The sequence below is a fragment of the Gymnoscopelus braueri genome (genome assembly GCF_963280865.1).
Source record: "Gymnoscopelus braueri genome assembly, chromosome: 10".
Classification (NCBI taxonomy): Eukaryota; Metazoa; Chordata; class Actinopteri; order Myctophiformes; family Myctophidae; genus Gymnoscopelus; species Gymnoscopelus braueri.
In genome coordinates this window covers 14,055,689-14,077,933 of record NC_137611.1, presented here as the reverse complement: position 1 = coordinate 14,077,933, position 22,245 = coordinate 14,055,689, and the positions used below count along the sequence as shown (strand labels likewise).

General features: G+C 43.1%; 2 protein-coding genes across 5 annotated transcripts in view; both read right to left on the bottom strand.

The window, feature by feature from the left end:
• Positions 1 to 16,459, bottom strand: part of LOC308093377 (retinal-specific phospholipid-transporting ATPase ABCA4-like) — a gene marked incomplete at both ends in the record, with an annotated part of 116,530 nt that extends 100,071 nt beyond the window's left edge. Inside the window, 7 exons of the mRNA XM_080439713.1 lie at positions 1,408 to 1,491; positions 7,887 to 8,084; positions 9,984 to 10,111; positions 12,194 to 12,333; positions 13,681 to 13,822; positions 15,845 to 15,938; positions 16,394 to 16,459. Of these exons, the coding sequence (XP_080295839.1) occupies positions 1,408 to 1,491; positions 7,887 to 8,084; positions 9,984 to 10,111; positions 12,194 to 12,333; positions 13,681 to 13,822; positions 15,845 to 15,938; positions 16,394 to 16,459 (852 nt within the window). The remainder of the gene's footprint in view (positions 1 to 1,407; positions 1,492 to 7,886; positions 8,085 to 9,983; positions 10,112 to 12,193; positions 12,334 to 13,680; positions 13,823 to 15,844; positions 15,939 to 16,393) is intronic.
• Positions 16,460 to 19,184: 2,725 nt separating this feature from the next.
• LOC308094425 (rho GTPase-activating protein 29-like) overlaps positions 19,185 to 22,245 on the bottom strand; it is a 58,979-nt gene continuing 55,918 nt past the window's right edge. For 3 of the 4 annotated variants that reach the window (XM_080441070.1, XM_080441072.1, XM_080441071.1), the window contains exon 22: positions 19,185 to 21,187. In XM_080441070.1, coding sequence (XP_080297196.1) covers positions 20,054 to 21,187 — 1,134 coding nt within the window. In that variant the 3' untranslated portion in view covers positions 19,185 to 20,053. The remainder of the gene's footprint in view (positions 21,188 to 22,245) is intronic. The other variant, XM_080441073.1, reaches the window with a different exon arrangement.

Below are 22,245 nucleotides of genomic sequence, written 5' to 3'. Positions count from 1 at the left end.
AAAGTAACACAGATAAGACGGCTTCTAGAGGTTTAATTTGTGTTGGAAATGACTCATCGCCTAACTACGACAAAGAAGACAAAATATGTGTGGACTGAACACACACACGCACACACTTCAAGCCGAGGAAGGAGAGGTGGGGTAATGGTAGCACTTGGCCAGCCTCTCTGTCACCACGGTGATATGGAGGTCCCACCTACAGGATACTGTATGTCACCTCCAAGGAATGTCTCTGCCTCTCTCTCTCTCTCTCTCTCTCTCTCTCTCTCTCTCTCTCTCTCTCTCTCTCTCTCTCTCTCTCTCTTTCTCTCACCCCTGACCAAAATGATGATTGGATGCACTCTCTTGTAGCAGAGAACGTGCCGAAGCACACACCGCCTATTTGCTGTCTGAACTGTATGTGTGTGTGTGTGTGTGTGTGTGTGTGTGTGTGTGTGTGTGTGTGTGTGTGTGTGTGTGTGTGTGTGTGTGTGTGTGTGTGTGTGTGTGTGTGTGTGTGTGTGTGTGTGTGTGTGTGTGTGTGTGTGCGTGTGCGTGTGTGTGCGTGCGTGTGTGCGTGTGTGCGTGTGTATTCTGCATTGATATACAGTAATTGTCATTCCATGCAGGTATGCAGGCATGTGCCAATGATACCCCATTCCTCTCTCTCTGTCTGTTTTTCTCGCTCACCCCTACATTCATTCTGTGACCTAAATACATAAATACATACATACATACATACAGTATGCCAAACATCAAGTGATATAGTAGGGGTCAAAGAGTTTGGGTTATTCCAGGAGGGTCAAAGAAGTACTATTTTATTGAACTGAATTACTTAATGTAATATTCAGTGAGAAGGGCCGGGACAGAGCATAAACACACACACGTACGCACAAACAAACAAACAGATGCACGCACACACACGTTTGTACTACTACACTTGTGAGGACATTTTAGGATGCATGATTTTATGAATGCCGTTTTTACCTTTTTTGCCAGTTTTTAACCCTAAACCTAAAGCCGCAAATATCTCACAACGCGACACGCATGACACTGGTACAGTATGAAATGGATGGATTTGTCACTTTAGATTGTAGCGTTGGCTATTCAAAAATAGCAGATATTGTACATCTGCTATTTTTGAACTTTTTAGAAAAATCTTGAAAGTGTTTGAAAAACGTTTGAGAACAACTGATTTAGAAGGCATCACTCCCTAAACCTAACTTCTAAATGTCTAATCCTAACCCTAAACCTGAATTATTTGGCCAGTGGTCCAGTAAGGACCTTCGAAGGAAGAGACTTGTTTCCTGAGGGCTAAAAATACCGGCCATCCGTGATCCCAACAGATCCACAACGCACCAGAGAGCACGACGCAGGAGCAGGGGTAGATGAACGCCATGTGACCTATACGTATGAGGAGACACTTACCTCCTGGACCTGCTCTGACGCCGCCGTGAGAACACGACCCCAGTGGTGCAGGTCAATCCCCTCTCTGTCCATCACCTGGGGCATCTGGGAAATGAAGTCAAGAAAGAGACATTCTGTTGAGCTGGCAGCAGTGGTTCTCAAACTAGTTTTTTTGCAGCACCCCCTTTTCCTGATTTCGGAACCCAAGTATACCCCCTTTACCCAACTACAATAGAAAACGATATAGCTAGCATGATAACCCAGCATTTGAAGAATATAACATTAAATATTAAAGAAAAGTAGTGCCTCCTGAGCAGATTTATTTTAAACTATGGTCATGCAATTTCAGGGAGTCTAGTTCTGATGTCACTACATCAATATTTTATCATTAACAAACAAAACAGTATTCATTTTGCAAATTTGATACAATTTCAGTCTTTTGAATAAAATTCCAGTTTGTTTTAGTCATTAGTCATCTGAAATGTTTTACTTTCAGTCTAGTTTTAGTCGACTAAATGTACAGTTGATTTAGTCGACAAAATGTTATCTTAGCAGGCCTTGATGGCGACATAATGCCTGATGTACACATAGCTGTGTGCCGAAAACAGACGATCTACAAGCTCACAACGTGTCGAAGACACTATTTTTCGAGCACGACAACCTCACGCAACCAAGCATAAAATAACTTATCTGGGTTCTACTGGATGTCTTCTCCACTAGTCCCTCCCTAACTCTTTCATCTAGTTCTTATTTGTTGACAAAATTGCCAGTATATTTAGTCGTAGTTTTAGAAAAAAGGTAGTTGACGCACATTTTTCATCATAGTTTTGAGTCGACAAAATTAACACTGCCTCCGAGAAACATTGGACAACAGGGCACAGGTCAAGACGAAAGCACTTGGCGAGAGTGTGTGTGACAAATATGTCACCTGCAAAGAACAAGAAACAAACTAAGAAGTGAAAACAACGTTTTCATTGGCTGTGCAGCCGTGCACTTCTTCTGCAATGCCTTGCTCTATGACAGTTACACAAATAACAGACTTCCACCAGTGGCCACTATGCCATCCACTGGACCAGTTTAAAATGTGCCTCCATTGAAGCTGTTAACATCACTTTCAACTTCAAATAATAGTCGATCTACAAGCTCACAACTGGGTTCGCTATGCAACGCATTGTGAGCTTCTAGATTGTCTATTTTCCGCTGCACAACACCATCGTACAACCAAGTATAAAACAGAACTTAAGTTGTTAGAAGTTTTGTTCGCTCATTCCCGGGACATTGCCTGTCTCTGCTCTGGGCATTGTTAAGCATCGGCGAACATCCAGCTATGCTAATGCGAAGTCCACCAGCGCTCATGGAAGATAGATTTGACAGACTGCTGCATTTATGCAACAGCTCAGCTGCATGTTTGTGTGAACCTGTACTGAACCTAATAGCCTTCAAGTGTTGACTTGTCATTTATTGATTTCTACATTTTTTTTGGACTGATTCTCTGGATTTGTATGCTATGCCAGTCAGCGCCTTGTTCAAGGTTCAAGGAACCCCAGTTTGATATGCAAATAGACCATGGATCCGCATTTGATTTGACAACCTTTTTTTCTTTTCTTTTTTTTTTGTCTCTTAGACCGCAATTTACACTGGAAAATCCTTACAGGCCTGTAAGGGTCTATTTGCCTGACCCAATGTTGAGAAACAGCGTGCTATGCTAACATATGGTTCTAAGAATTATGTGTGTTTGTAGTATACAGTATCTTATCTCTCTGTCTCTCTGTTTTAACCTGGGCACACTAATAAAACATTGCAATGATAATATGCCAATTAAATGAATATGAAAATCCTGAATCTAAAGTCATAACTAGCTAACATTCCATACTTTGATCTTTTCTACTTTGCGGGGGGAGGAGGCATTAAATATTGGTGTGCTGCTAGTGGAAAGGGCCCGGGGGCAGGGCACAGTGCAAGGGCCTTACGGAGGAAACCCCGAATGCCAAAACAAACGGCATATCCTTCCTCTCACACATTCCTCCTCCTCACACACACCGGCATTTCAATGAGCGAAGGAGGGAGGGAGGCTGGGCGGTGAGAGAGAGAGAAAGAGAGAGCGAGGGGATGGGAAGGGAAGGGAGGAACAGGGGAATCTTGGGGAGTGAGGAGTCAGTAGAGTGATGATTGGAGGAAGGGGGGAATCAATGACCATGACTTAGTACTACACACACACACACACACACACACACACACACACACACACACACACACACACACACACACACACACACACACACACACACACACACACACACGAGTAATGGGCTTTACGTCTAATGGGCCTAATGGGTTAACGGCAGAGGTCTCTGTCCACACCACACTGCTGCAGAGGATACATTAGTAGTGCAACGCACGCTGCAGAGCTCACAACGCGTCGTGATTGCGACGCGTTATATGAGCTCGTAGATCGAGGTATAAAATGGGGCTTAAGTTAAAATGCATGTTTGGTATTAAATAAAAGTAACTAGCAACTAAAAATTTCAAATAATTGCTGTTAATGTTTGCCTCTGAGATGTCGTCTGAAGTATTAAAAATGTAAATACTCAAGTTAAGTAAATGGACTCAAAAGTTGTACTCAAACATGTTTTGGGGTCATTTTAACTAATCTACTCTGGCTTTGGTGAGCACCCCAGACAAGGGGCTGTTGTTAAGTTGCTTGATTCGGTATTTAGACATTTGATATACATTTTATCAGACACGCCCCCTTCCTGAATACCAAATGTCTAAATACTGAATCAAGCGACTTAACAACATGTCTGGGGTGCTCACAAAAGCCCAAGTAGACGTTAAAATGACCCCAAACATATTTGAAAGTGAAATATCCCTTTAAGTACAGTACTAGAGTAAATGTACTTAGTTAATTTCCTCCACTGGTGTTTCCGTTGAATCTGTACTGACACACAGCGTCATGTTTTCAAGTCAGCTGCCAGGGGGCGGGGCCTACGGTTAAGCCCATTATGACAACTAGGCCAAGTGGGATAATGCTTCCACCCCACCACCCTGAGGTTATAGTCGAGTCACCTGCATCCAAGTTAGCTTAGATTCAGAGGGCAACTTCAGGGCACTGATGGCCGAGTGGTTGAAGCGTATATACCATTCGTTGTTGTCAGGTAGAAACCTTGTATCTCCATATTTCAACTTTTTATGTTTTTTCATAAATTACTTCACCAAAGTGTCACACAAAAGCAGTGAAAATAGCCGATCTACCATGCAATGTGACGCGTTGTGAGCTTGTAGATCGGCTATTTTTACGACTTTTAAAATATTTTTAAATAATAATAATAAAGTAACGGCTTTGGACATTCAAGGTTTCCGTTCCGACAGCAGTGAATTTTGGCTCTGATGCTGCCTGACAGCGAGTCCTGGGTTCGATTCCCGAGCCTGGCCTATACCTTTGCTGCGTGTCTTTCCCTATTTAGTTTCAATCTTCACTGCACTATCAAAATAAAGGCAGAAAAGGGCAACTTCAATGATTTATTTCAACTGTTAAGACATGCAAATCTGACATATCACTTCCCTATAATAATATGCATTCTGTGTGTCCACTCGAGAGCTCCCCCACTCGAGAGGGCCTATATACGGTGAAACGCATCGAAGCGCGTCGCTTTACGGACACTGAAGGACTTTCCAGGATTCCGCTTTGGGAATTGTTGTGTCAGATGGATTTTCACATCCTCCTCCTCATCACATTGTTAAAAATCGGCCAAGTTGTCCCTTTTAAGGCATATAGATGATAAAGCGTAGTCTAAAATTTGTTTGCGGTGTTTTTGTTTGTGCTTCCTTATATGCTTTGTTCCATCCGGTAACATCTGGTTACATCAATCACCCCAGACAAGCACCATACTCTATAATATAGAGTGCAGCACATATAGAGTCTATATGGACTGTAATTATGACTTTGGTTTAAAGTGAGACAACAAAGAGGGCACAAAGGAAACAGGGTAGACGGGAGGGAATACAGGGTGGAAATAGGAGGAAGACAAAGAGAGAGTGGGAGAAACGGAGAGTGAGAGAAGAAGGATGGGTAACCGGGGGGAATACAACAGGTTGGATGAAAACATCCACAATCGATAATACTTAACCCCCCACAGCAATGAATAATGATCTGTGTGTGGGTCTGAATATTGGCTGTGTGTGTGTGTGTGTGTGTGTGTGTGTGTGTGTGTGTGTGTGTGTGTGTGTGTGTGTGTGTGTGTGTGTGTGTGTGTGTGTGTGTGTGTGTGTGTGTCTGAATATTGGCTGTGTGTGTGTGTGTGTGTGTGTGTGTGTGTGTGTGTGTGTGTGTGTGTGTGTGTGTGTGTGTGTGTGTGTGTGTGTGTGTGTGTGTGTGTGTGTGTGTGTGTGTGTGTGTGTGTGTGTGTGTGTGTCTGAATATTGGCTGTGTGTGTGTGTGTGTGTGTGTGTGTGTGTGTGTGTGTGTGTGTGTGTGTGTGTGTGTGTGTGTGTGTGTGTGTGCGTGTGCGTGCGTGCGTGCGTGCGTGCGTGGGTCTGAATATTGGCTGTGTGTGTGTGTGTGTGTGTGTGTGTGTGTGTGTGTGTGTGTGTGTGTGTGTGTGTGTGTGTGTGTGTGTGTGTGTGTGCTCCCACACCAGCGGTAACTCATCCAGGAGCAGCAGCACACATTGAATATCGTCTCTGTCGGGTGTAAACCTCATATGTCCAAAATCCTTACTTTTCAGGATTCAAATTCAAAAACAGCTAAACTAGCAGATCTACAAGATCGAGCTTACAGATCTGCTACTTTTGATGTGGTATGATCAAGTAGGGCGTTAATTTAAAAAACGAGAAAAAAACACAGAAAGTTCAAATATGGAGATAAGAGGTTTCTGCCCCTACAGCAACCATAAATGTTTCTCCTGTGAGTTTCTCCAGGTAGTTTCAAAACCAATATGAATATAAATCCAGACAGGCAAGCACATACCATACATAGCACATGGATAAAACCAGCCACGGTTCACATGCATCACATGTAGTACATGTGTTGTTGGCATCAACAAGCGCCTCGTACTATACACCTCTCACACCCAAGGCATTAAAGGAGTAGCTCACCCAAAACATTTCTTATTTTCTATCAATTACACACCCCATGGAGCATTGAATTCAAGGAGATTGTTTTGTTTTGATTACCGGCGGAAAGATGCTAATGTATCCGGTAGGAGACTCAAAGGAGACTCTTGGAGTCTCCTACTGGAGACTCCGCCGGTAATAAAATTATTAATTTAGGAATTCGACAAAAACTAAATAATCTCCATGAATTCAATGACAGCTACGGGATGCACCACGGTGGATTTGAACCCACAACCTCTATAGTGGTGGGCAGGGACTTTCACCACTGCGCCACCCATCCCTGGGTCCAGGGACCCCCAGGGGTCCTTGAGGGGGTCTGCCGCTTAATTATTGATAGATAGGAACTGAATGAACCCTTGCGAGTTTGGAACTCTGAGAGTGTACATTTGTCCATGTGGTTCCAAAAGGTTTGAGAACCACTGATATAGAGGAACCCCTCTAAGGAATCTAACCATGAAGGAATCTTGTCAACTAACTTATTGCTCAGTATGGTAATTAAAACTGCTACATAATGGCAGTACAATCTCAATATAGATGCATGCGTGCCAGGATTGAGCCTCTCAGAATGGAAACCGTTCATATTTGTCAAAACGGGGGCGTGAAGTTTTTTCCAATACAAAAAACACTTACAGGATTCTGTGTCACAGTGTCTCAATATGGATCTATTGCACCTCAACACAGTAATGGGCAAGAAATGTAGTTGTCTGACAACGTAGGTTCGGGAGTAGAGACCACCCTCTGCTTATCACGGCCACGCCCGTTCTCCATGCTTCCCTATCTACCACACTTGCCTTCACTCATTAGCCACTCCCCTTTCACGATCAACTGCATCCACTACACCTGCCTCCACTCACCACAGCCAATCCTGCAATCACCACAGTATAAATACACCTGCCATCACTCAAACTGCTTGTTCTGCTTCACAGCAGACCAAACATGGGTCGTGAGTATTGCGCTTGTAGTTCGGCTATTTCTGCATTTCATTGCTTTCAATTTGTCATCCCCCTCCACCCCAACCGCCTCCTTCCTTCTCGATTCTCTCTCTCCTTCCTTCCGTTTCTTCTTCTATTCTCTAGGAATCCAGGGGGGGCAGTGACGGAGCAGAGACGACCGACCGCTCCCCGAGTAGAGCAATGATGGCCGTCAGCTCCTGAGACTACGCCCCCACCCTGAGTCTCGCCCTAACCTTGGGTTCCTCATTCCATTCCACATTCATCTCATTTCGTTTCGATAAACTGTTAAACTTAAGTAGAGGTGTGGTCTCTTACTAGTGAAAAGTGAAGTAGACACACTCTCTCATAACAGCAATACGTGCTGTTTTTGTAAAAACTGAAAGCAATGAAGCGGACAGACAGATTTGAGGAAGCGGAACCCTAGCTCCCACTGACCTGGCTGAAGATTTTGAAGAAGTCCAGGTTGGCGTAGAGGACATCTTCTACTCTCTGGAGCTTCTGCGGGGACAGGGCGCACATGGCGTTCCTCACCCCGAACAGACCCCTGCGGCTGGGGAAGATGATGAAACGCTCCAGCAGGGCCTGGCTGCAAGCGATGTCCTTCAGCTGCAGGTCTGGAATGCCAGAGGCAAACTACAGGAGAGACATGGAAACCTTATTTATATCGCACTTTTTAAACACTTACCAAAAAAATCATTCTGTACTGTGCATATGCAACACGCTAGGGCTTTCACGACTAGAGATTTTTACTGGTCGACTAATTTGACCCAGTGGTAGACGACAAGTCGACAAGTCGATATTTACCTATTAAATTGCAATTGTTTTAATGCCATTACTATTATTATTATCCTCCTGCCTTAATTCTTATGCCATTTTAAGGGAAGCGCTTCTGGCACAGCAGCACAGCAGCACAGCAGCGTCTCCAAAGATCCTCAAAAGGGGGTTATTGCCCAATAATAGGCTATTATTGGGCATACTTTTGACCCCCTTTTGATGAAAATAAAGGCAGGAGGTTAATAATATTAGTAATGGGCCATTACTATCGTAGTACCAACAAGGTCGACTAGTGGTTATACTAGTCGACTAGTCGACTAGTCGACTAGTCAACTAGTCAACTAGTTGGTGAAAGCCCTACAACACGCACACACTGAGATGGTGCTTATCATAACCACGAGTAAGGCTGATGACCCCATCTGTAGAAGTAGTGCATAAGACTACAGTACCCATGAGGCATTAGCTTGTATGTGACTTCCTGGTTACTAGTAATCTTGTTGACATTAGGTTACTCCACGGTGTCCCGGCCGTCTCCTTCATTATACATGGTGTCAGAAGAAGTGGGATTCGAACCCACGCCCTCCACGGTGTCCCGTCTCCTTCGTTATACACCATCCTCATTAGTCTTTCAGATTTAACATCCCTCGGTCCTTGAGAATATACCTATAGTACCATAACCTAATTCAGTGTCCAGGTATAGCTCAGTCGACAAAGCTCTATAGCTATTGGACCACAAGGTCATGGGTTTGATCCTGGCCACCACCAACTCGTATGAGTGGCGCGGTTTAGGTGTGACAAGTCGTGCGGTAAATACTGGGAGCTGATGGTAGGTGTGGCGCTACACCTCAGCAATCCATCTCCCAGGGATCTAGCGCACTGTAACGGGGATAGACACCTGCAATGCATTCTCAGCTGATACTGACAATAAGCCTTTCCAACGTACTTAATTCATAGTCCACTGCCTCACGGAACTCTGCTCACCCCCACAAAAAAACATGATTTTCAAGCTAACAACGCAACGCAAATTATGCTTTCAGTATATTATCATCATAACCATCATCATCATTACAGAGTCTCAACAGACATTGAAGATCAGTTAGTTTCACCCATTTAGACCTGAGGCCGATTCTACAAATCGTCTCTGTCGGGTGGAAACCTCATATGTCCAAAACCGTTACTTTTCAGGATTCAAATTCAAAAACGTAGCAAAAGTAGCAGATCAACAAGCTCGAAACGCGTCGCTTCGCGCCGTGTTTCGAGCTTGTAGATCTGCTACTTTAGGTACTTTTGCGTGACGCTGTCGTATGATCAAGTAGGGCGTTCATTTACGAAAGAAATACACAAAAAGTCAGAAAATGGAGATTTGAATCTACCCGACAGCAACAAAATGCCTTCTAAATCCTAACAGTTTTCTGAAAAATACGTATGGGTCTTAAATCACGTAATTTTCTTTTACAAAATGTTTTAATTTAATAAAGATGTTCTAGCATCTGGTGGGATTTATCACATGAGGAATATTTAGACAGTCACATAACGTTCCCTTAAAAGTAAATAAGAACAATATGGGCTAAAACTGATTGGGAAACAATTGGGTTGTGTTAAAAAAAAATAACTGCACTGCAGCACCACTTCAAAAACCTTAGGGCAGTCCTTCATTCATACCGGAACAATGATAAGATTTCTGATCTTTGATCCTCTGATTGCACGGTCGGCTACACAAGACAATAGCTGTATTGTATGGGCCACTGCTCACTGCACCTGTTCAAGTCGTAGGCGAGCGTTGACCAGCTCATAGACCACCGAGTCAGACAGGCCTGCTTCGCTCGACAGGAAGGCTGTGAGGTTCTCGTCGTCCTTCAAGATGTCATCTATCTTCAGCCCGCGGCCTGGACAGGAAGAGCAGACGCCAGAGATAAAGAGAGAGGGCATATTACAATCACTACCGAGGAACATCAGGACAGGAAGAACCGCTCCAGACAGGCAGACCCTGACCGACAACCAGACTGATTGATTGAGATTAAGGGGGGTTTTAAAGCACTGGATCTCAAAGTGGGGTCCGGGGACCCCGAGGGGTCCTTTGAGGGGGTTCCTGGGAGTACCCAGCAAACTTGGTTAATATAGCATCAAAATCAGTTTAACCACTTTAACCTTTAATCGGCTATTTGAAAATAGCCGGAAATAGCCGATGTGACGCGTTGTGAGCTTGTAGATCTGCTATTTACAAAAACTTGATTTGAAACATAAATCAAGTATGTACAAATTAATTGTAAAATCCTCACTATAGTCATTGGTAGGCAGGTTTCTGAACTGTCCATAGCCCATCAATGAGACGCAGAGAGAGTAGACAAAAATAGTGCAATCTTATAATGACTTTAGTGAGGAGTGAGGACCAATTATTATGAATATACAGTAAGGTTGAAAATGGGCGAAGGGCTCCTTTAACTTGTGTCTTACAGACCCGTAAGGGTCCATTTGGACCCCTAGTGGTCCCCGGAACCCGACGTTGAGAAACAGTGATCTTGAGAGGATACGTTTCATCTGCAGATCATGTTCACACAAATATGTCATTGTAGGCTACTTGAAGAGGATACTTACTTTGAATATTACCATGGCAACTGAATGCACACACGCCACCCAAATAAACAAAGAAAGCCCTAAGCAGCAACAGGTTTGTATATGCTTCGGAGGTCCATGACGTTCATGTTTCTCATGAAGGCTGGGAACATCATATCAGCTTACCTGTGCTATTGTTATGTGTCAATTAACGAGCGAACGGGATACTTTGTGTCTTTTTGTACTGAATATTGAAGTATTAACATGCACGAAATAGAACGATAGAGACTGTCAGACAGGAAGGTGACACATAGGAAATTAAGGTGAAGGTGAGACACAACAGACAGACAGACAAAGCAGTACACAAATATCAGGAGAGTTAGTTAGTGTAACTCTGAAAGTATAAATATGGGACTTTTTTTTAGAGTCCTGGAAGTTTACCGCTGGAAAGAGGTAGTGAAACTAGACGGCACACACTCTCAGAATGAGAGCTGTGATTTCACATACAGGTCAAAGCATTGTGTAAAAAATATACTATGTGTCTTAAATCACATACTTTTCTTTTACAAAATGTTTTAACCCATTTAGACCTGGAACGCATCTGTGTCATTTTTTTGATTTTAGCTAAAAAAGCATTATGTTACACACAGATATGTACAAGCTCATAGTGCAGCTGAAAAATCTTAAAAATGTGTGAAAATCTTTGAATATATATTATTTTGGGTCCATGGAAAAATAAAATGTAGACGGGGGTCCGCGGCCAATCATTTTGGGGGTCCTTGACATGAAAAAGTTTGAGAACCACTGATATAGAAACATACGTTTTTCAGAAAACTGTTGGGATTTAGAAGACATTTAGAATCGGCTTCAGGTCTTAATGGGTTCATTTAATAAAAAAAATTCTAATATCTGGTGGGATTTATGCGTCCCTGGACTTATCACATGGGGAATATTTAGACAGTCACATTACGTTCCCTTAAAAGAAAACAAAAACTCTCCATGCAGGACTCTCTGAGCCTGGCATCTCACAATCGCACATTTTTTCGTTCCCATAACAGGGGGAAAAAATGGATTGGCCACACTCTTCACAAGCCTGCAGCTGACATCACAAGATATGCCCTGTCCTGGAACCCTCAAGGGAGAAGGAAGAGGGGCTGACCAAGAAACACCTGGCGGCGTGACCTGGATGCAGATTTTAAGAGATCTGGCCACACACATGGGGACAGCTGCAGAAACTGGCCCAGGACCGGGATGTCTGTTTGTGGCTTATGCCCAAAGTTGGACTATAGACGTACAGTAAGTACGTAAGTAACAAAAGACAAATGCCCTAAAAATACATTATAAATACAAAAAGGTCCCTAAAACTGGCGTATTATATTACAAGTATTATGGTGGGTAGATTTGGTTCTATTCACCTGAAACCAGATGGGGGTTGTTGCGTAGGGTGTCCATGAAGTTGGAGAAAGAGGACAACTCCCGCCACACCGTGCCGAGCTGCTGGAACTCTGTGTCGTTGAGCAACAGCTCCTGAGCGTCCACATAGAACCTGGCCAGTCTGGAACATACACACCATCATCACACAACCAATTGAGTCTGATATGTTGCCTAGAACCTACTGTAAGCATCATCATCACACAAAGAAACTTCATTATCATTTTGCGTATTTGAAACAAGTCCCCAGGAGGACTTTTTTGTGTTATCCTTTTAGCTTTTAATGTCTTACTGTATGACGTGCTGTTTACATTTCTGACAAAATAATTCAATCAATCAATCAATGCTAAACAACATGTCACTGCTTGTACAGTATCTGTTTGAGCGAGTGACTAATAAAACGCTCTTGATTCTTGTCTCTTCTCCTCTGTTGGACCAGCCTGATCTCACACAACATAGGTGAAATAGCACGGAATGAAATATAGACGACTAGAAAACCCGAAAAGCCGTGAATATGAGCCGCGAGAATCCCACGAAATAACACAGGTTTCAACCCGGAAGCAGAGCAGTCCCCACAACATGAATTACGATTCTGTGCCTATCGGTATATAACTCAAACTCGAACGTTGCGGACGTTATGGTGGCAGGAATTTATAGATAGTATTGTGTATTTGTTGGTTATCTCATTGAAGCAAGGTTTTACACAAATGTGCTAATTCCAACTCAGCTACAGCTGTCGATCTAACAGCTGAGCTGTCTCTCCCATGCTACTCTCAATCTGTCAGCTACTTGTATTTGTGTACCTCGCTCTTATCTTTAGTACATACCTTATATGACCATTTAGAATAGCATCTCTGGTACAATGTGGACTATAAGAACTGTGTTAGATGGGTGTTCGAGTGGCTTGTGCCCAGAGGGGCTGTGGGCAGGCCAGGAGGCCTGGCTATACTGATCTGTATGCTGTTTGCTCTGCTGAAATCTTCCTAATAAATGGTCTACACTTCACCCTGACTGGATATAATATTTTCCATAATAACGTCGCAACTTTCAGCACGGCAACTCGTTCGCTTTAGCTCGCTCGGTGGTGCTTCACGTGGCTCCAGTTCGCTTGAGACTGCGCGCCTCCGACATGGTAAAGTCAATGGAGGGGATACGAGGCGGCTAACATGCACAGGTTTTCTGGTTTTCTAGTCGTCTATGTACGGAATGACATCCGTGCTATTTCACCTATGCTGTGTGAGATCGGACGGTTCTAGAAATACTAGGCATAGGATTTTGCTTCTTTTTGGGTTATTTCCCTATAGTATGACTTTAATTAAACAATAATTACGACTCAGATATTACATTCTCATTTTATTTATTTGGTTGTATTCTATATTCATTTAAATGTATTCTTGATGACCTTCATAGTCCTCAAATAACTCTAGTTGAATGAAAATCCACTGACTACAGGCTTGAGAGAGAGGCTTACATTGAGTTGTTATAGTTGGAAACCACTCCGGGGGTCTCTCCTGGGGTGGGGTGTCTGAAACAGGGGTTGCCGGCGTTGCAGAAGATGCCTTGCATCCAGGGTAGGATGCCTGTGGAAGGCATGGCCTTGTTGGGGAAGTGGCCTGCATGGGGACATGATGGACAGCCACAGCACTAATTATGATTCATTTATTATATCGTCTCTGTCGGGTGGAAACCTCATAAGTCCAAAACTGTTACTTTTCAGGATTCAAATTCAAAAGTAGCAAAAGCAGCAGATCGACAAGCTCAACGTTTCGAGCTTGTCGATCTGATACTTTTGATGCTTTTGTCTGACGCTGTAGTATGATCAAGTAGGGCGTTAATTTACGAAAAAACACAAATGGTTAGAATATGGAGAGAGGAGGTTTCGGCCTGACAACAGCCATACGCTACTTTGTCACACGACTAAACAAAAAATGTAAAGAGGTGAAAAGAAGTAAAAAGGTAAGCTACATCAAACATATTGGCATATTAAAGGGCTGATAGTAGCAGGCCTACTCATTGCTATAAAGTGTTAGTTCAGTGACAAAATTGGAACTGGAACACTATGAAACTGAAGCTGATAAATGAGTACTCTCTCCTGATTGGCTGAAATTGGCAACCCAACTGAAAATGTATTTTCTGATTATCAAAGCTGGAGACAGGGATACCCACTGTTATTGAACAAACAAACACACTATAGCAATGATTACTATCAGAATACAGAGCTTTAACCTTTAAACAAAAATGGTGTTTTAACCAAAACATATCACTTACCCTACCTTTAATATTGTATAATGTTTAAACCACAATGGCAGCACCAATAAGAATCTTAACCTTCCCAAAGATAACATTATTTAACTCAGTTGCTAACACCTTGGCAGAAATATGCATAGTTAATTTAAAGGTAGGGTAATATATATATATATATATATATATATATATATATATATATATATATATATATATATATATATATAATAAAAAAATTAAGGTTAAAGTACTATATTCTGATAGTAATCATTGCTACAGAGCATTTGTTTGGTCACAGAGGTCTCTCCAGCTCTTAAAAAGAATATAGTACATTTTCAGGTAGGTGACCAAATGTAAGCCATTCAGGAGCACTGAAAATGCATTTTCTGTTTATTAAAGAGCTGGAGAGACACGGAGACTCCTTTTACTGAAAAAACACTCTACAATGAGTAGCCTACAATCAGAATATAGAGATATTTAAGTAATACTTATTTTAACCAAAGTAAATCACTTACCCTACCTTTAAACTCTGTCGTCAAATGACGACGGTGTCGCCCGCCTAAATTAATTACTACGTCACAGGCTTCGGCTTCAAACGGCTATGATATGGTACATTATTGTGTTCACCTCAGACTTTTACTAAATTATTTTGGGTGGGGCCAGCACTGATAATAGGTAGAAATGCCCCCAGGCCTAGCTGGAAGAAATGCTAACAAATGCACCAGGTCATTAGTGAAACAATAAAGTCATGATTGAGCTTGAGCCACCACCAGGGCTGCCAGATTTCGCGAAAGAAATAAGCAACGAGGTCTATGAAAACAAGCCCAAAAGAAGCGACTAGGCCGCATGAGCACTTAAACCAATCTAATTTACATCTGCTATTTTCAACAACAAAAAAGTGAAACATTTTATGTGCACAAAATGTGTTCAGATGGGGGGGGGGGGGGTCAGTGGACAAAATACATAATTTGGGGGACATGAAAATGTTTGAGAGGCTCTGGTTTAAACAACATTAACAAGTCCAATAAGCAACTACACTTTAAAACAAGCCCAAATAAGCAACTACTTTAAAAAAAATAAGCCCTTTAAAAAAGCAACCTGCAACTAGCAATATTTACATTAACCTCGCGTCACCACCAGTCTTTCCACCTACATTAAGCAACTAACAGAAAAACAAGGCCAAAGTCGCTCATAATAAGCAAACATGGCAACACTGTTTCTAATGTCCTGGTATAAAGGATGTCTTCCTCTTACATTCATGTTGTCTGTAGAGTGGGTTGGCCTTCCTCCTCATCAACACCAGTCGAGTGATCAACACAACAACAATAATAACAACAATAATAATAACTATAATAATGTCCTGTATAGGCTAAAGAATGTTTTCCTCTTACATTCATGTTGTCTGTAGAGTGGGTTGGCCTTCCTCAGCCACACCAGTCCAATGAACAACACCACTGGCCACAGGATCTCAACCAGGAACCGAATCTGGACACAGACACAGGTTTACACAGTGGTGTAAAGTAACTAAGTACATTTACTCAAGTACTGTAGCCTACTTAGGTACAATTTTGAGGTATTTTTTACTTTACTACAGTAGGCCTACTTTTTCAATAGTTACTTCTACTCCACTACATCTCAAAAAAAGAAATATTGTACTTTTACTCTACTATAATTATTTGAAAACATTAAGTTACTAGTTACTTTTAATTATTATTACAAAACCACTTCAGAATCAGAACTATATATACTTTGGCAATTTGAAAATAGCAGATCAACAAGCTTACAACGCGTCACAAAGCGACGCGTTGTGAGCTTGTAGATCTGCTATTTTCTACTTCTATTTTCTTGTAGGTCTGCTATTTTTAAAGGATTTTTATACATACAGAGAGAGAGAGAGAGAGGGAGAGGGAGAGGGAGAGACAGAGAGATAGATACGGTACCTTCTGTCTCTTGCGTAGAGTCCAGTTTTTCCATAGTAACAGGCGTATTTGACTGCCTGTATTCATGACTCTGGAGGTCAGCCGACGGAAGGGGTCATCAGATTGTAATAAACCTGGGAAACACACAGACAGCGCCATCATTGATTACATCAATAATAGACCTGGAAACACACAACTCCATCAATAGTCCTGCTGGTTACAAATGTTATTGGACAAACTGTACTCGGCATGCTACTGTCTAAATATTATACTTCCCTCCTATTCTCTGCAACTATGTCTTGTTATGCTGTTACAATGCTGTTCCTTATCTGTGTACACTACAGTATGTCAGGAAACCACTGCATTCTAGGTTGCACATAGTGATGTACTGTAGCTACTACATGCTTACAGTATACGTATGTACCTGCATCATTTTGACCCAATTGTACAGTGATAGTAGCCTACATTATATTTATTTATGTCTGGTCAGTCCAAGTGCAGATGGCCATGTCATTCTTTAGGTCATGTTTGTTTTTGTTGTTTTTTGGTGATTGAATCAATCATCATACCTTTATTTTATATTTTAACTACCTGTACACCTGTCTGTCTGTCTGTCTGTCTGTCTGTCTGTCTGTCTGTCTGTCTGTCTGTCTGTCTGTCTGTCTGTCTGTCTGTCTGTCTGTCCGTCCGTCCGTCCGTCCGTCCGTCCGTCCGTCCGTCCGTCCGTCCGTCTGTCTGTTTGTACACCTGGGAAACAAAGTCTGTACATTTATTGTACTTGTCATTTATTTTCTCTTATTCTCCTCAGTCACAGTGATAATATTTCTCATTGATATCTTAGAATGTAACAACCATTTTTGATAAACAGATACATTGACCTTGTTTACATTTAAATTGATTGTCCAAATGTGTCTGGTTGAGTAGCCACAGACAATGTCTGCCAGCTCTTGTCTAATGACTTGTGCGGCTAGTGTGCAATGTCTGCTTGCATACATGCTTATACAGTATGAGTGTCTGCATGTTAAGGGTTGCAGTAACCTAACTTGCTCCACTATCAATCATAAAAAGCCTTTACAAATAAGAAACTGCCACTCCAAATCGCATTCTTAATCTTGTTACACACAACATAAATTTCTCCTTTTGTCAGCGGCTTGTCTGTGGTGTGGCATGTGTGTGTACAGAAGGCCTTATAGAATGTCAGACGTGCCGAGTCATTTGTTCAGAGCAACATGCCCTGTAGATTATTCCTGGCATTGCTGTCTAGTGTGTCTATTGCCAGACAAAGGTAAACACATAGACAAAATACCTGTCTAGAGCAGGAACACCACAGCACTTAGAGAGGATACGAAAGACTGTCATTATGTGTCAGACACTTGTATAGTCACCATATCATTCACACAATAATTATGCACGACAGGTCTCCCTTACACATGGTTTGTGACACCATTCTCTAATTGTTGAGGCAAATACGTCTAATCCCTGGAAGAAATGACTGCGGTGCGGCTTTAAGTAATTGTGGTGGACTGGTGGTACTGGAATAAGGCATTACTTCATTTCGTGATGAAAGGTGCATCAAGTCATATTACTTAAACACAAAAAAACACCATACATGGCCCCTGAACATTGCATTATAGCCTTGCATTACCCGATTGAAGTCGTTCCAAGTACTAGCTAACCGGCCATTGAAAGCCATGTTATTTTCAGGCATTTAAGTCATTTTTACAGCCAATTTAACAACACAAAACACACTAATCTTGACCTAAACAATTATCCAGAGTCTTACCTCTAATGGAAAATTATAAAAGTCGTACGACATCTAGAAGAAAGAGGTTGACAACCAAGCAGAAGTAAGGGCAGGCATAAGTGGAAGGGCTCCGTCAGCTTTGTTTTCTCTCCCCACTGCCCGCAGGTCAGCAGCATTCCTAATCTGATTGCTCTAATCTCCCAGGCCAGCTCAACATGGACAAGCACAGAAAGAAACAGCACTGACGCAGAATTAGGGGGGTATCTGTAAAAGCTAACGGGTGGGCTAGTGGTTGATTAAGAGTCCTGTAACTTTGACATCACAGGTTTCGTCTTCAGTAAGTGTACTTGAGCCTACCTGCACTCTTATTGTACTGTATTATGTTGCTCTGAATATGAGTGTCAGCTAAATTACCCCCAAAATAAAAATTACGTTAAATAGGCCTATGTGCTTTTTTGTGGTAACGTCTGAGAAGTGAATGGAGCCACCGTCCGTGTACAGCTTGCTTGGTGGTTTTGTGTCATTAGGCAGGTCTGACATGAGTCATCCTCATGTCAGCTCGTCAGAGGAGAGCTGGTGACACAAGTGATTAGGCTGGGAGGAGTAATGTGAAGGAAGGCTTCACGGGAGCAGAGTAAAACCACTTGAACCCACTGAGAGAGCTCTCTGTGTACAATGGATAACAGGTAGTGGCTTACACTGAATCTCAGGTAAATTCAGGGATTAACTCTGCACAAATATGGCAGCGACCACTGGTGTAAATATAGGCTACTACGTTATGATGGCACTGGTGCAAGCACAGGCAAGAGCTAAGCCCCTAAAGCACACGTGAGAGTAACGAAAGCCTTATTGCATTACGACACAAAGGCTGGGAAAAATACACACTTACAATCATAGACATCAAGTAAAAGTATGACTCCAGGGTGTCACTTTAGGTTATGAACCTAGCCCGGGTTCTCTGAGAACATGAGATCCTGGCTGGATGTCTGAAACGCATTAAGAATCTTCACACAAGCATGTATCGTTTGAACTACATCTTTTTAATTTGCAGCAAGAACTGTTGCATGTCATATAACTGGCTTAGTCAGTAATTTGGTGAGACAAATTACCATGACAAAAACATGTCATTTGGAAGTAACATATGGATGAATATAAAACGTAAACAGATACAAAAGATTTACATAGAGAATCAGATGTACCAATCACAGGCTACACAGAACTCACTTTGTTTGATAAAACATAATAAAATACTTCCAGCCATATGTATGTACAGTATGTATATATATATATATATATATATATATATATATATATATATATATATATATATAGCATGACTACATTAGAATTTGAACCTGCATTGAGTAAGTGCATTGAGTGATAAAACATCCTTTCATACAGATCATGAACAAATCAATAACTGCACTCATACTTAGTAAATGTATTATATCTAAAACATCCAGAACGATAGGTCAACAATATCAAATCACTTTCCTTGGCTGGTATCATTTCTTAGGGAGAAAAATAGATGATAATCTCTTTTTGTTAAATAAACACTAAACATACAACAATGGCATCGCAATTTGTTTTACTGCGTGCGTTTGTAATGCTTCGGCAGTAATGCTGCAGCATGCTGCAGCATGTAACAAACACAATATTAGCACATGTAAAGCCTGATTTATACTTATAGTTGCACGTGGGTGTCGTGAGCCAAAAATAGCCCATCTACAAACACCATGGTACGACTGAGCATAAATTAAGCGTAACACTTTGATGGTTCTTTTTCACAGATCTAGACCAATTACACTCACTCCCATATTTTATTTGAGGAAAAATAATAAGTGTTTCTTTTTTTATTCAATATACACTATGGCACAGATACATTTATATTTACACGTCGTTATACAATAAAATAAAAGGTTTGGCTAATTAAAGTTTCAGACAAAATGTGCCTCCCTGTGTTCGAGCTCCTGCAGCCGTCGAGGCCGCAGTCTTTGGTAGACGGGTTTAGCCTCGCCGGGGCTCGACTCGTCTGGACTACTGGGGGTTGGGGACTGAGGGGGCGAAAGGCCGGCCGAGGCCGCGACCTTGGGGTCGGCGGCGCCGTCCACGGAGTCCTGCGACAGGAGCCGCGTCAGCGGGGGGCTGGTGTGTGTGGTGGGGCAGGTGCTGAGTGTCTGAGTGGGGGAGGAGGGCAGTGAGGCGCTGGTGTTGGTACTGTAGGTGGTAGTGACGGTGGTGACCATGGTGGTCCAGCTGGGAAGCGTCCTGGCCCTGACTGGGGGTTTGTAGAAGGTTCCGGGAGGAGGCTGCAGAGTCCGTGGCTGCCTGAAGCTGATGGGAAGGCGCGGCGAGGAGCCACCCGGCTCGCCGGCCGGCTTATCCGTCTCGCTTTCCCTTTTGGAAGTCCAGAACGGTTTGACGGTCACCGCGTAGGGGCTGTTGGGGAGCATGGTGCCGACGCTGCTGCTCGCGGCCCCCGGGAACGACCCGACGACCGTGGCGGCAGGGGTCGGGGGCTTAAGCGCGGAGCTCGCCGGAGGCAGGTTCGCTACTATCATGGCCGTCCTGGGAGTGACGTCATAGTGCTTGTACTTCCTGTCCCAAGTCCGCCGCTGCATCGTTTGAGTGTCGATGAAGGGCGTGATGTAGTAGGTGCTGACCCTGGACGAGCCGCCGGGTCTGGGCCTCTCCGGCTCCGCCGCTTCCTGTATGGTGTCGGGGGCGGAGACCCGCCCGTCGGGGCTGTCGCCGGCGTTCCGGCTGTTTCTCTCGTTGAGCTGGGCGGGGCCCGGCAGGCGCTCCAGCGGCATGCTGATGGGTCGAGATATGAGTCTGGAGCGCGTCGGGTTGCGCATCTGGACCTTGGGAGCGGCGACGCCGACGGACGGGAAGTGGGGGCTGGGACGGCCGAACACCAGGGTGGACCTCTGGACGTCGGCGTCGAGGCCGTTCAGCCTGCCCGGGGCTGAGCCCTCTCTTCTGTCCATACCAGGCTGGACTTCCCGCACCTCGTCCAGTATGTGAGAGGACGGGATCACCGACGAGTGTCTCTTGAACACTTTGGCACTCTGTAGAGAAACAAACACAGACAGCAATGAGTCAATAGTCCACCAATTGGAGGATGTTGATCCTAAGAATAGGACATTTCAGACCATAAATATTCTTTTGAAAATAATTAAGACATGGCTAAATCCTGACTTATACTTTGTTGTACGATGGTGTTACGTGCCAAAAATAGTGTGATCTTGTAGATCTGCTGTTTTCGGTACTTGACTCCATTGTACAATGGGGTGATTAAGCATAAGAGTCTAAAAGCCATGCTAGCGAGTCGCGACTGCTTAAGGCCATGCTTCTCCTTACAAAGTGGTTTGACTGACATTGCCCTCCTCAGAGCCCCAAAGGCTTTAAAGTGAAACAGAATAGTCTGAGAAAACGTATCCACACACTGGAATTAAAGCTCCATTTATTTGTGAAGTTTCCACACAGAATGGGCCTTCCACAGGCAAATCATTGTGGGTGTGCACGAACGTACCATAATGCCATAATTGTTTGAAAAGCTACAAAAAACAAGTGGATATTTTGGGGGAGAAGAAAGGCCATGGGGTCACCAAAATCAGTGTGCATTAAGTTGACATTTTGGCCTGAGGGTGGCACTAAATGAAAGGCCATGGGGTCCCTCAAATCATTAGGGAATTATCCTCCTGGGAGCATGAAGGTGCACAGCATGGCAGTCCAGCCAGTAGTTATAGAAATATGTTGTTGGGAGCACAGTGGTGGACATTCAGACCAACTGACCCACCAACTGACATTGTCATCCATAGACCATGTCCTGGACTGGTGGCCTGGCCAACCTATGTTGCACATTTTCTTAATTGCATTTTCCAACAAACAAAGAGTAGAACTAAAAGTGAAACACATATGTTGTTAAAGGGCAAGACCACTTTGGTAGAGGTTTGGGTTGTGTAGTTACCTTGCCATGATGTAACTCCACAGGTGGGCAAGAAATCAAAAATAATTGCTCCATTGATTAGAAATTGATAATTCAAAATATGCTCCTCATTGACTTACATTGTACGGTAAAACAGCTCTCAAAGTCACTCTTTTAGCACATAAACGAACGCAAACA